The sequence below is a fragment of the Haliotis rufescens genome, unplaced genomic scaffold, assembly GCF_023055435.1.
Source record: "Haliotis rufescens isolate VD_foot unplaced genomic scaffold, xgHalRufe1.0.p SCAF_4, whole genome shotgun sequence".
Lineage (NCBI taxonomy): Eukaryota > Metazoa > Mollusca > Gastropoda > Lepetellida > Haliotidae > Haliotis > Haliotis rufescens.
This window is the reverse complement of record NW_025964112.1, coordinates 64,195,371-64,211,211: the sequence shown is the minus strand read 5'-3', so window position 1 is coordinate 64,211,211 and position 15,841 is coordinate 64,195,371. Positions and strand designations below refer to the sequence as shown.

At 47.6% G+C, this 15,841-nt stretch overlaps 2 protein-coding genes across 2 annotated transcripts in view; one reads left to right on the top strand and one right to left on the bottom strand.

The window, feature by feature from the left end:
- LOC124152880 overlaps positions 1-5,228 on the top strand; it is a 28,393-nt gene extending 23,165 nt beyond the window's left edge. Inside the window, exons 2-3 of the mRNA XM_048381616.1 lie at positions 1,818-1,967; positions 4,741-5,228. Coding sequence (XP_048237573.1) covers positions 1,818-1,967; positions 4,741-5,147 — 557 coding nt within the window. The 3' untranslated portion in view covers positions 5,148-5,228. The remainder of the gene's footprint in view (positions 1-1,817; positions 1,968-4,740) is intronic.
- Positions 5,229-5,298: 70 nt separating this feature from the next.
- LOC124152898 (glycine, glutamate and proline-rich protein-like) lies at positions 5,299-14,926 on the bottom strand. The gene is made up of 7 exons (XM_046525977.2): positions 14,791-14,926; positions 11,345-11,497; positions 9,653-9,748; positions 7,638-7,727; positions 7,245-7,357; positions 6,046-6,202; positions 5,299-5,492 (listed from the first exon to the last, which is right to left on the bottom strand). Exons 1-7 carry the CDS (start codon positions 14,834-14,836, stop codon positions 5,356-5,358), a joined length of 792 nt encoding a protein of 263 aa, XP_046381933.1. The 5' UTR covers positions 14,837-14,926; the 3' UTR covers positions 5,299-5,355.
- Positions 14,927-15,841: the final 915 nt, after the last annotated feature.

The following is a 15,841-nucleotide window of genomic DNA, read 5'->3' as shown; positions in this document are numbered from 1 at the left end:
TATATGCTAGTGCCCAGGTGCCCAATTGAACTGTGGAAGAACATGATTGTATCGACAGGTGCCCGACAATGATGCTAATTGGTGACTGTGGAAGAACATGATTGTATCGACAGGTGTCCGACAATGATGCTAATTGGTGACTGTGGAAGAACATGATTGTGTCGACAGGTGTCCGACTATGATGCTAATTGGTGACTGTGGAAGAACATGATTGTGTCGACAGGTGTCCGACAATGATGCTAATTGGTGACTGTGGAAGAACATGATTGTGTCGACAGGTGTCCGACAATGATGCTAATTGGTGACTGTGGAAGAACATGATTGTGTCAACAGGTGTCCGACAATGATGCTAATTGGTGACTGTGGAAGAACATGATTGTATCAACAGGTGTCCGACAATGATGCTAATTGGTGACTGTGGAAGAACATGATTGTGTCGACAGGTGTCCGACAATGATGCTAATTGGTGACTGTGGAAGAACATGATTGTGTCGACAGGTGTCCGACAATGATGCTAATTGGTGACTGTGGAAGAACACGATTGTGTCGACAGGTGTCCGACTATGATGCTAATTGGTGACTGTGGAAGAACACGATTGTGTCGACAGGTGCCCGACAATGATGCTAATTGGTGACTGTGGAAGAACATGATTGTATCAAAGGTGTCCGACAATGATGCTAATTGGTGACTGTGGAAGAACATGATTGTGTCGACAGGTGTCCGACAATGATGCTAATTGGTGACTGTGGAAGAACATGATTGTGTCGACAGGTGCCCGACAATGATGCTAATTAGTGACTTATCCTTTTACTCTTCGTAGACCTAGTTGAAATTATGAAAACGAAAGTTGATGATGGCGTTTCGTAGCTAAGTCGTCTATTCAGGAACAGAAACATTCAGACCTAGAACTATTGTAATGCACGAGGCATGGGAAATAGCGATATGCATTTCGGATGTTTCAAACTGAGGCCAACTGTCAATATTCCTAAATATGCACATGCAATAACCTTGAAATAGTCACTTTGTTTACACGTCCAGATCTAGTTTCAGCAAACAATACGGACACGAACGAGAGTGTTCAATACAAGACAAACAGGAAACACATACCAATGAAATCACTAATCTAGAGTTGGGGTGAGATGAGTGAGTGAGTGAGTGAGTTGGGTTTAACGCCGCTTTTAACAGTATTCCAGTTATATCGCGGCGTGTCAGCTTAATGTGGAAGGAAAGCCCGAAGTGATGCAGGTCTAAGATGTTTACCACTTCGGTGAAACCCATGAGCACGGGTATGGTGCTGACAAACCTACAAACATAATTTGGGCGAACCGGGATTCGAACCCACAATCATAGGTTTCTGGCGTGCCCAAGGGACGCAACTCTTCACAGCGAATCGAGTGCCATAAACCTGAGGGAGAACGCCACACACTCAGAGAGTCCACAAATGGTGAAAATATTTAAAACTGCATCTGCATAGAAAAACACGATGGATAAAAGATAAGGTAAGAGATGTAAGGTAGTAGAATAACCTGCATAGAAATACAGCGCGAGATTCTTTGGGTATAATCCGAGTTGACCAGGGCCCCGTTGCACAAAGCGCTAATGTCGTCTCCATACTGGAACATATTAGCCCTGAGATCGCTTTGTGGAACGGGTCCAGTGAGTTGTCACTAGGTCAGTTACACAGAACCTCTGTGTTGTAGAAACCGACCTGGACGCTGGTATGCCCCACACGAGGACGCTAATAGTGTCAGTATCCTGACGGTGATGTAAGAAGTGAGCATCATTGCGAGTGCATCAACTCCCTGACCACCATCAGGGGTACATGATCATGGGCAGCGTTCTGTGGCTGCTGGTGTTTATCTGCCCCGTGTCAGTGGCGACAGATCCCCAGGGGTGTGTCACGAGGAGGGAGTACACAAACTAGAGCAGAGGGTGCACGCCATAGAGAACAAGAGAGTCGACACAGGTAGGATGGCGTGAGACACGTGTGATGCGGGATGGATGGCGTGAGACACGTGTGATGCAGGATAGATGGCGTGAGAAACGTGTGATGCAGGATAGTGGCGTGAGACATGTGTGATGCTGGATAGATGGCGTGAGAAACGTGTGATGCAGGATAGATGGCGTGAGACACGTGTGATGCAGGATAGGTGGCGTGAGACACTTGTGATGAAGGATAGATGGCGTGAGACACTTGTGATGAAGGATAGATGGCGTGAGACACGTGTGATGCAGGATAGGTGGCGTGAGACACGTGTGATGCAGGATAGATGGCGTGAGAAACGTGTGATGCGGGATAGTGGCGTGAGACATGTGTGATGCTGGATAGATGGCGTGAGAAACGTATGATGCCGGATAGAGACGTGGGACACGTGTGATGCAGGATAGATGACGTGAGACACGTGTGATGCAGGATAGTTGGTGTGGGACACGTTTGATGCGGGATAGTGGCGTGAGACACCTGTGATGGAGGATATATAGCGTGCGGTGCAGAATAGATGGCGTGAGACACGTGTGATGGAGGATAGATGGCGTGAGACATGTGTAATGGAGGATAGATGGCGTGAGACACGTGTGATGGGGGATAGATGGCGTGAGGTGCAGAATTGATGGCGTGAGACACGTGTGATTGAGGATAGATGACGTGAGACACGTGTGATGGAGGATAGATAGCGTGAGGTGCAGAATAGATGGCGTGAGACATGTGTGACGGAGGATAGATGGCGTGAGACACGTGTGATTGAGGATAGATGACGTGAGACACTTGTAATGGAGGATAGATGGCGTGAGACACGTGTGATGGAGGATAGATGGCGTGAGACATGTGTAATGGTGGATAGATGGAGTGAGATACGAGTAATGCAGGATATATGACGTGAGACACGTGTGATGGAGGATAGATGGCGTGAGACTCGTGTGATGGAGGATAGATGGCGTGAGACACGTGTGATGGAGGATAGAAGGCGTGAGACAAGTGTGATGAAGGATAGATGGCGTGAGACACGTGTGATGGAGGAAAGATGGCGTGAGACACGTGTGATAGGGGATAGATGGCGTGAGACACGTGTGATGGAGGAAAGATGGCGTGAGTCACGTGTGATAGGGGGTGGAAGGCGTGAGACACGTGTGATGGAGGATAGAAGGCGTGAGACACGTGTGATGGAGGATAGAAGGCGTGAGACTCGTGTGATGGAGTATATAAGGGGTGAGACACGTGTGATGGAGGATAGAAGGCGTGAGACACGTGTGATGGAGGATAGATGACGTGAGACACGTGTGATGGAGGATAGAAGGCGTGAGACACGTGTGATGGAGGATAGAAGGCGTGAGACTCGTGTGATGGAGGATAGAAGGCGTGAGACACGTGTGATGGAGGATAGAAGGCGTGAGACACGTGTGATGGAGGATAGATGGCGTGAGACACGTGTGGTGGAGGATAGAAGGCGTGGAGACACGTGTAATGGGGGATAGATGGCGTGGGAAACGTGTGATGGAGGATAGAAGGCGTGAGACACGTGTGATGGAGGAAAGAAGGCGTGAGACTCGTGTGATAGGGGATAGATGGCGTGAGACACGTGTGATGGAGGATAGAAGGCGTGAGACGCGTGTGATGGAGGATAAAAGGCGTGGAGACACGTGTGATGGAGGATAGAAGGCGTGGAGACACGTGTGATGGAGGATAGATGGCGTGGAGACTCGTGTGATGGAGGATAGATGACGTGAGACTCGTGTGATGAAGGATAATAGGCGTGAGACACGTGTGATGGAGGATAGAAGGCGTGAGACACGTGTGATTGAGGATAGAAGGCGTGAGACACGTGTGATGGAGGATAGAAGGCGTGAGACACGTGTGATAGGGGATAGATGTCGTGAGACACGTGTGATGGAGGATAGAAGGCGTGGAGACCCGTGTGATGCGGGATATATGGCGTGAGACATGTGTGATGGAGGATAGATGGCGTGAGACACGTGTGATGGAGGATAGATGGCGTGAGACATGTGTAATGGAGGATAGATGGCGTGAGATACGAGTAATGCAGGATATATGACGTGAGACACGTGTGATGGAGGATAGAAGGCGTGGAGACACGTGTGATGGAGGATAGAAGGCGTGGAGACATGAGAGATGCAGGATAGATGGCGTTGAAGTGGTTGTTATACAGGTAGGATGACGTGGGACACTTGTGATGCAGGAAAGATGGCGTGGAGACATGAGAGATGCAGGATAGATGGCGTTGAAGTGGTTGTTATACAGGTAGGGTGACGTTTAGACACGTGTGATGCAGGGTAGATGGCGTCGGACACGTTTGGTGCACGATAGATGGCGTGGCAGTATTTTTAATAGAAATAGGATGGCGAAGAAATAGCTGATACCGAAAGATGATGTTATAGATTTATATATTACAAGACAATGTTTGTGGAATTTGTATTCAGTAGGGGTGGCGTGGAAATACACTGGCTGATTTGCGGAAGTATCAGCTAAAGGGGCATATTTCGTCTCTTTAGAGGAAAGGATCTAATTCTTTGGGGTTTTCAAAAACTAGACTCCAACTTCGGATTAAACTGTGAAACATAAACATTTGTCACATAAAGATGTATGTTAAGCAGAGCTTTGAAACTCTATTTTGATAAGTTTGTTAGAAACGAGGACGTTTGATATCAGTTTTCAACCCAGCTTGTGTCTCCAACATTTTAACTGCTCCTTGTTGACAATCACCTGCAGGTCGTGTTCTCCTCAGGTGTAGCAGGTGGAGTGTCCTTCGCTGCCACCCTGACAACATCCGGTCAACTAACGGGAAACGCCACCATCGTTTTCGACAACGTCCTTCTCAACACCGCAGGGGCCTACAACTCCTCCAACGGCGTCTTCACGGCGCTCTTCTACGGCATCCACTACTTCAGCGCAACAATCAGAGCAGATTCAAACACAGCGCTCACGACAGGCGTTGTGAAAAACGGCCTCGTGGTCTCCCGAATTGCGTCCCTGGCCACTTCCGGTGATGGACAGGGGTCAGTAAGCATTACTCTAAATCTCGACCCCGGGGACCGAGTGTGGGTTCGGGCAGACCAGAATGCATCTGGGCAGCTCAGGACAGAGTCGGGGTGGAACGTCTTCACCGGGTTTCAACTAAACTCAGTCATATAAACGTGTGCTGTCTTGTGGAACATTACAGGGCGGATTACATTGAATTCCTGGCTTAACAATAAATTGGTGTTACACATACGAGAACGTAGTGTTTAATTGCATCATTTCTGTTCTGAAACCACTCAGTCAAAATACCGGACGGACACTGACGTATTTGTCTGAATATTTATTACGATCAAAACAATATCCTGTTTAACTCAGTACCAGATCACCAACCATGTTGCTTTATAAGGTGTTGTGCACGTGCAATGACGTCATTACTGTAGTCGCTGCCAGTTGTTCCGACGTCGAGGTGTGCCCATGTAGCAACGTTGCCAACCCCAGCGTTATAGGCCGACACACCTCCTACAGATGAAACGCACAAATGTATAGTTGCTACTGTTTCAAGGCATCGGCTTGAAATGTCACGATTTATCAGATTAAACAAAATGCGTCCATTTGTTTTTCATTATTAGAAGAGGTATTCCATGTCTACGATTCAAATAATAATGACACGTACAGCGCTTTGAAAACAATCTAAGATCTGTGTAATCAAACCCACAGCCGAATGGCTGTTACTTCGCGTTACCCTGGTTACCATAACGCCCTGCGGAACTTGACTCCCGTGGATTATGCTGATGTGAACACCCTTGACTTTTGAGTGTCCAGGGATGGTATAACACAGAATGTGATACTGAAACTGCAGCCTCATGACACCACGGTTAAATGAGTGAGTGTGTTAGTATGGGTTTACGCCTCTTGAGCAATATTCCAGCAATAATACGGCGGAGGACAACAGAAATGTCACACATTGTACCCATGTCGGGAATCGAACCCGGGTCTTCGGCGTGACGAGCGAACGCTTTAACCACTAGGCTACCCAACCGCCCCCCGCGGTTAAACAACCAATAGAGTATACCTTGCATTTGTTGTTCGGGTGACCATGTCGGGTGCTTGGCCTTCACCTGCTTGATGTAGGGCACAAGGATGACACGGGTCATCTGGTCGATATGGTCACAGCTATCCCACGCGTACTTCTGGCACGTGGAGCCCAGACCGGAAGCAAACACATCACACTGGAAATGGGGAAATGGGAGACAACTGTCATACATCTGTTTATGTAACCTTAGTAACCTTCATTGACTCCAAAACATATTATGTCAATGAAGTTTTAATTAAGTTTGTTTTATCATTGCGGTTTGCTGTCCAAGAGTGAACATCTAGGTTGCCGCGGAAGGTTTCACACTCATATTGCAAGGTCACGCCAGATCGAGACAGGCTTCCACACATGTTTATGCATTTTCCATATTTATAACGTGACGTGACGCCCTACCCCCTACAGCACACCCTACCCACCTGCAAGAAGACCCACCCCTACAGCACGCCCTACCCCCCTACATGAAGCCCCAACCATATAGCACGCCCTATCTTAGCAATAGGACCAATAGCACACCCCACCAACCTGTATCATGCCCCACCCCCTATAGCTGGCCCCTCACACCTAAATTGATGCCCCACCCGCTATAGCACGTCCTACCCACCTAAATGATGCTCCTACCCCTATAGCACGCCCTACCCACCTAAATTATGCCCCTACCCCTATAGCAAGGCTTACCCACCTAAATGATGCTCCACCCCCTACAGCACGCCCTATATTAGGCCCCACTCCCTATAGCACGCCCTACCCACCTGCCTGCTGCCCCGCCCCCTTCTCCATACCCTACCCACCTGCATGATGCCCCGCCCCCTATAGCACGTCGTACCCACCTGCCTGCTGCCCCGCCCCTTTCTCCATACCCTACCCACCTGCATGATGCCCCGCCCCCTATAGCACGCCCTACCAACCTGCCTGCTGCCCCGCCCCCTACTCCATACCATACCCACCTGCATGATGCCCCGCCCCCTATAGCACGTCGTACCCACCTGCCTGCTGCCCCGCCCCCTTCTCCATACCCTACCCACCTGCATGATGCCCCGCCCCCTATAGCACGCCCTACCAACCTACCTGCTGCCCCGCCCCGTACTCCATACCCTACCCACCTGCATGATGCCCCGCCCCCTATAGCACGTCGTACCCACCTGCCTGCTGCCCCGCCCCCTTCTCCATACCCTACCCACCTGCATGATGCCCCAGGCGTGGTGATGGTCGCCCCATCCCCCTGTGCTGTACAGCAGCTTTCCGCCCCGTGTTTCCCGACTAGCGACGCCGGCAACTACGGCTGGGTGGATGCCTGGAGCCAGAGAGATAGTAGATGTCACAAACTCTGCAAGAACACTTCCACAGTAGTCATTTAAGAACGCTTCTTATTTACTGGTGAATTTCGTGTACCAGCATCAGTAATGCTGATCCACTTCAACGTAAATTAAGACGAAACGATTTCACGGTGTAAGCATAACTTATCATGGAAGCTCAGTATATTTTTGTTCCTTGGACGCCGATGTGGAAACTTTCTTTTGTCTTCCTTGATTGATTTGTAAATGTCGATGCTGGATTGACGGCTCTGAACGTACAGTTGTTAGCTCCGGCTCGGACGTAGCAGGACTTCCGCTTGCTGAGTTCCGCATAGTCCTGGTCCACCATGTGATTGGACGCCTGCACACCTGGAAAGTAAGCTGGCAGACTTAGTTCTTACATACCCGCAGTCTGGTCTAGACACCTAGACACACCTAGACACACCAAGACGCACCAAGACACACCAAGACACACCAAGGACTTCTATACCCAGAATCAACTTCAGAGTATTGCATATTATGTACATAGTACATAGTACATCTACCCTTACCTCTCCTTCCTACCCAAATTCCCGAACTGAAATAAATGTTTACACATATACATTGACCCGAACCAGAATAGGCTTCACACCTTGACATTACTGCCTACTTGAGTAGCCAAGACACCCACCATACCGACCCGAATAGTACCATAACCCACCTGACACACACCCCCATCCTACTTACCTGCGTGGCTAACACACACCAACCTATCCTACTTACCTGCGTGGCTAACATACACCCACCCATCCTACTTACCTGCGTGGCTAACACACAACCGCCCATCCTACTTACCTGCGTGGCTAACACACAACCGCCCATCCTACTTACCTGCGTGACTAACACACAACCGCCCATCATACTTACCTGCGTGGCTAACACACAACCGCCCATCCTACTTACCTGCGTGGCTAACACACACCCGCCCATCCTACTTACCTCCGTGGCTAACAGACACCCGCCCATCATACTTACCTGCGTGGCTAACATACACCCACCCATCCTACTTACCTGCGTGGCTAACACACACCCACCCATCCTACTTACCTCCGTGGCTAACAGACACCCGCTCATCCTACTTACCTGCGTGGCTAACACACACCCACCCATCCTACTTACCTGCGTGGCTAACACACACCCACCCATCCTACTTACCTGCGTGGCTAACACACACCCACCCATCCTACTTACCTGCGTGGCTAACACACACCCACCCATCCTACTTACCTGCGTGGCTAACATACACCCACCCATCCTACTTACCTGCGTGGCTAACACACACCCACCCATCCTACTTACCTGCGTGGCTAACACACACCCACCCATCCTACTTACTTGCGTGGCTAACAGACACCCACCCATCCTACTTACCTGCGTGGCTAACACACACCCACCCATCCTACTTACCTGCGTGGCTAACATACACCCACCCATCCTACTTACCTGCGTAGCTAACACACACTCACCCATCCTACATCCCTAGCCAACATACCCCTATCCACCCTACCAATCACAGTAGCCAACACATCACTATCCACCCTAACAATCACAGTAGCCAACATACCCCTATCCACCCTACCATTCACAGTAGCCAACGTACCCCTATCCACCCTATCAATCACAGTAGCCAACACATCACTATCCACCCTACCAATCACAGTAGCCAACATACCCCTATCCACCCTACCAATCACAGTAGCCAACACATCACTATCCACCCTACCAATCACAGTAGCCAACACATCACTATCCACCCTACCAATCACAGTAGCCAACATACCCCTATCCACCCTATCAATCACAGCACCAAACACATCACTATCCACCCTACCAATCACAGTAGCCAACACATCACTATCCACCCTATCAATCACAGTAGCCAACACATCACTATCCACCCTACGAATCACAGTAGCCAACACATCACTATCCACCCTATCAATCACAGTAGCCAACACATCAATATCCACCCTACCAATCACCGTAGCCAACATACCCCTATCCACCCTACCAATCACAGTAGCCAACGTACCCCTATCCACCCTATCAATCACAGCACCCAACACATCACTATCCACCCTACCAATCACAGTAGCAAACATACCCCTATCCACCCTACCAATCACAGTAGCCAACGTACCCCTATCCACCCTACCAATCACAGTAGCCAACACATCACTATCCACCCTACCAATCACAGTAGCCAACACATCAATATCCACCCTACCAATCACATCACTATCCACCCTACCTACCCGAGTACCCTAAGCCCGAGGATGTTCTGGCGCTGGCTCCAGCGGGGCGTAACTTCATCACGTCGCCGTAGCAGTTGTAGTTGCCGCCGCTTGAAGCTGAAAATGTTACCAATAATTAGTTATATCGCCGCTGAAGTTTGTTTGTTGTTTAACGCTGCCCTCAGTAATATTCTAGCAATATGACTGTGGTCTGAAATAATCGAGTGTCGAGCAGACAATCGAGTGGTTGATATCACGAGCATATCGATCCACGCAATTTGGATACAATGACAAGCATCAACCAAGTCAGCCAGCCTGACCACCCGATTCCGTCAGTCGCCTTTTACGACAAGCTTGGGTTACTGAAGACCAATTCTAACCTACATCTCACGGTAGAAGTGAAGGGTCAGACACCTACACAATACCTACAGCTTCAGGTGACACGGTAGAAGTGAAGGGTCAGACACCTACACAATACCTACATCTGCAGGTGACACGGTAGAAGTGAAGGGTCAGACACCTGCACAATACCTACATCTTCGGGTGACACGGTAGAAGTGAAGTGTCAGACACCTGCACAATACCTACATCTGCAGGTGACACGGTAGAAGTGAAGGGTCAGACACCTACACAATACCTACATCTGCAGGTGACACGGTAGAAGTGAAGGGTCAGATACCTGCACAATACCTACATCTGCAGGTGACACGGTAGAAGTGAAGGGTCAGACACCTGCACAATACCTACATCTGCAGGTGACACGGTAGAAGTGAAGGGTCAGACACCTGCACAATACCTACATTTGCAGGTGACACGGTAGAAGTGAAGGGTCAGACACCTACACAATACCTACATCTTCAGGTGACATGGGAGAAGTGAAAGGTCAGACACCTACACAATACCTACATCTTCGGGTGACACGGTAGAAGTGAAAGGTCAGACACCTACACAATACCTACATCTTCAGGTGACACGGTAGAAGTGAAAGGTCAGACACCTGCACAATGCCTACATCTGCAGGTGACATGGGAGAAGTGAAAGGTCAGACACCTACACAATACCTACATCTTCAGGTGACACGGTAGAAGTGAAGGGTCAGACACCTGCACAATACCTACATATTCAGGTGACACGGTAGAAGTGAAAGGTCAGACACCTGCACAATACCTACATATTCAGGTGACACGGTAGAAGTGAAAGGTCAGACACCTGCACAATACCTACATCTTCAGGTGACACGGTAGAAGTGAAAGGTCAGACACCTGCACAATACCTACATATTCAGGTGACACGGTAGAAGTGAAGGGTCAGACACCTGCACAATACCTACATCTTCAGGTGACACGGTAGAAGTGAAAGGTCAGACACCTGCACAATACCTACATCTTCAGGTGACACGGTAGAAGTGAAGGGTCAGACACCTGCACAATACCTACATTTGCAGGTGACACGGTAGAAGTGAAGGGTCAGACACCTGCACAATACCTACATCTTCAGGTGACACGGTAGAAGTGAAAGGTCAGACACCTACACAATACCTACATCTTCAGGTGACACGGTAGAAGTGAAGGGTCAGACACCTACACAAAACCTACACCACCTAAGGTGTCATAGTTGAACAGAAGGTCAGACAGACACACACACACACGCACGCACGCATGGACGCACGGACACACACACACACACACACACACACACACACACAATACCTACATCCACAAGTGTCATGGCTGAAACAGCAGACGTCACTTCCCGAGCAGAGACTGGCCAACTTGAAGTTGTCCGCACAACAGCTCGCCTTCATGCATCCAACTCCATGAGTTCCCGCGTGCGTTCCTGTCAGCACGTGCGATGTACACGCATCACCTTCCAAAGAAAATAGTTTCTGTTTCATACTTTTCAAGCGCGGTTACAGAATTTGGAAAAGGAATAGAATTATTTTTAAAAAAGAATTTGGAAAAGGTGGGGTGCATTTTGTTATTTGTAACAGTTACAAGGGCGCAGTTACCATGTCTGGTGTCTGATGGGTGTGTGGGGGATTGTGTAACAATAATAACATAACATAAACCCGAAATACACAACACAGCGATCTGTACGAGTTATAATGACATACACATTCATGTGTAAGCGTCTGAAAAAAACCACGAAATATTTGTTCTTGGTTAAAAGCCATAAGTACTGGCAATAAATATCGAAATCTGGTATTCATATAATTACAAATTGACATATAAAAGTTTCCATGTCAATAACCATGAGTGTTATTTATCATATTAATAATAATAATAAATTCATTTATAGACAACATATATAACTTAAGGCTGGTGTTCCTCAGGGAAGCATATGAGTAGGTTATTCAAGTATAGTATTATTAAATCATGGCTAAAGCAAATGCATTTACTTTTCCAAGTTTACTAGAGTCTCAAACAGTAGGTTCTCCATTAAGTACTTCATAGATATTGAGTTTCAGGAAGCTAATCCCTTCAATCTCTTAGTTCCAGGAAGGCGTCATGTACAAGTAAATACGTTTAGAAGTGACTTACTTCTTGACGTAAAGCCTTTGAGCACACACCTCTAATTTTCAAAGTTGAGTGGAAAAACAAGTACAGGTTAAAGTTTACAATACGTCTTAGCAGTGCACCAACATGCCAAGTAACCCGTGAAGACCCGGGGTCGAATAGGTCTTCAGCAACCCATGCTTGCCGTAAAAGGCGGCTATGCTTGTCGTAAGAGGCGACTTACCGGGCTCGCTGACTTGGTTGATACATGCCATCGTATCCCAAACGTGTGGATCGATGTTCATAATGTCAATCACTGGATTGTCTGGCCCAAACTCGATTATATACATACCGCCGTTATACGAGGGGCGATTGATAAATTGTGAGCCTACCTCTGAAGGAGTGTGGTACGGAAGATTCCTTTGTGATGGTGATAGACTGATCAAGTACAGTGACATGCACAGGAGGATTGTTGTATTAGACACATTATTTAGTTTAGTATAAGCTATTGACTGCAAGGGGGGTTATGAGATGACTTAAAATGGAGAAACAGGAAAAGCGAGCTGTTATCAAATACCTTTACAAGAAAGGCTTAACACCCAATGCCATATATGAGGATATGTTATCCACACTAGGGGAAGATGCCCCGTCATATGCAATAGTGAAATAGTGGGTGGCAGAGTTTAAACGTGGGCGATCGAGCACTGATGATGAACCCCGTCCTGGTCCACCTGTTGTGTCCTCAACACCTGAAATGGCGCAGCGAATCCTGGACAAAGTCATGGACGACCGACGAGTGACACAGCGACAGATAGCCAACTTAGTGGACATCTCTCAGGAGCGAGTGCATTTCATTCTGACAGATATTCTAGGAACGCACAAGGTTTCTGCTCGATGGGTCCCCAAACTGTTGAAAGCTGATCAGAAACGTCAAAGAGAGAATCTCTCAAGGGAGAACCTCAAGCTTTTTTAAGGTGATCCAGATAATAACTTTCTCAAACGATTTGTTACAATGGACGAAACATGGTTCCACCACTTTGAACCTGAATCAAAACAACAGTCTAAACAGTGGAAACATGTCACATCTCCTACTCCAAAGAGGACAGAGTCTGTGCCTTCAGCTGGGAAGTCATGGCATCCGTGTTTTGAGATTCTGAAGGTGTGATCATGGTGGACTGGCTTCCTTAAAGGCCGTACTGTTACAGGGGCTTACTATGTGGAACTTCTGAGATAGTTAAGAGAGAAAATCAAAGTTACGCGACGTGGAAAGTTGACGAAAGGTGTGCTTTATCATCACGACAATGCTCCAGCACACACATCACTGATAGCAATGGCCAAATCCATGAGTGTGGCTTTGAACTTCTCCAACATCCACCTTATTCACCTGATTTGGCTCCGTCGGACTATCATCTGTTCCCACAGTTGAAAAGGCATTTAGCTGGAACTTATTTCCAGTCAGATGATGACGTCATTACAGCGGTCAACAACTTTTTGAGTGACCAAGAAGTTGGCTTCTACAAAAGTGGCGTAATGGCATTGCAACATCGCTGGCAGAGGTGTGTTGACCTTAAAGGGGACTATGTCGAAAAATAAATAGCTTTGGTATCAAACTGACTTTGTTTTCTTTGTTAGGCTTAGAACTTATCAATCGCCCCTCGTATAGCTGGAATATTGCTGAGTGCGGCGTTAAACAACAAACAAACAAGCATGCCAAGTTTACAATCACATCTGACTCACAGGAGTATTGTCACAGTAATCACGAGAATCACCATCCGCAACACCGACCAGCAGCCACACATTCAGAGTGAGTGCAGTGTGCCATGTGGGCGGTAGTATAGCGATGAACGATTAGGACGAACAAACGTTTAATACATGTTTTGACGCTGAATCGAGTCAGCAGGACACGAAAGGACAGTACATGTATGTCTGTCTTGGTGTGATAGTACCGTTTGGTATTACGGGTTCAGGGCCTCTGCCACAAAAAAGACACATCCACTGCGACAAATATACTTGTGTCATTCAAATTTGTTCCATGAACTTCATGAAGGCAGTGGTTTAGTGGATAGAACGGAAGAGCGGAAGGTCGGTTGTTCGATCCCCTGGTAATTTTAAGATAAAACAACGGCTGGTCGACTCGGAGTCAGTGTACCGTGTCTAGGTGGGGTATCCATCTTAAGCTGCGACATAGTATCTAATTGGGCTAGCACTATAAAACCGGCGGAAGTACTAACCAGTACATGCAGCCACACACAGCGCTATGATACAAGAGCAATATTCTTTAACGCGACGTCAAACACCATGTCACTTAACCTCACCTCATTTCGGGGGCGGTGGGGTAGCCTAGTGGTTAAAGCGTTCGCTCGTCACGCCAAAGACCCGGGTTTGATTCCCCACATGGGTACATTGTGTGAAGCCCATTTCTGGTGTCTCCCGCCGTGATATTGATGGAATAGTGCTTAAAGCGGCGTAAAAACATACTAACTCACTCCTCAGACTGAATTATATAGACCACCAGAAACACGTGGCGCATGGATGTAAGGTCACTATCAGGGATGGTGATTAAATAGCACACATGACCCGTCTCTGCTTGGAGAAACCACTTGGTATGTTGACCAGGCAACTGTAACTACACGTGTATACCGCGTCAGTTCTAGTGGTACGTACCATTAACGGCAGCGACGGCTGCGGTCAAGACAAGGAAAATGTGCATGGCTTGAACTGATGTCGCCGAGGAAACAGCTCTTCACCTAAAGGACTATGTCCACGGTCTTTTAGAAACAGGTGCGGCCTCTAATCTCACAGACTGATAACACAAAGCCATAACATACACATGGAAAGCACAGCTTAGTGTTTATTTCCATATCTACGATAGTCGTAGCGCTAAGAATACTTTGTGGATCGTGGTCATGAATTAATGTGCCGATCCTCGTCTCGTTTTGAGATCCCTGCACTTATATAGCACACGTGCATACACGTGCGTGCGTGCGTGCGTGCGCGCGCCCTCGTTTTAACCCTTTAATGCCGAGCGCCAGACAGGGTAACAACAAGTACCATCTTTTAACATCTTTTGGTATGACGCGGCTGGGGAATAATGTGCCGATGAAACATCTGTGTTTGATTACTAAACTGCCAGACAAAAGAACGTATACATCAGTATTTGTTGGTGGCGAAACATTAACCAAACAAGAAATGGTTATCCGATGGTGGTGTATTTGATATGGGTATCACAGTTGTGTTCTTTTTCAGACCCGGGCTGATTCCCATATGGGTACAATGTGTGAAGCCCACATCTTGTGTCCCCCGCCGTGATATTGCTGGAACATTGCTAAATGCGGCGTAAAGCAATACTCACTCACTGTGTTTTTGGACATTAAGGTTGGGTGTTTAAGCGACTGTTTTCAGCCTAGTAACGTTTTGTTAACGTTTTATTTATTTTTTGCTCAAATCAAATTTTCAAGTGTGTACGTTCTTTTACGCTGTGACGCAATTTTATTAAACACAGAGGACGATACCTCACTTCATGTTTTGTAACTGTTCCATGGCCAGTTGCCTCCTCTATGTGTGCATCATGTGATAAGACGGTCTGGAGGAACATACAGCACCGTTCTTCAGCGGGTATGGGTGGAATCTAACAAAACAAAAACAGCTGTCGTGTAGAGATTTCCAACCGATCCACGAAACCTTTAACTTTGCCTACAGAGAATCAAGAATTTGA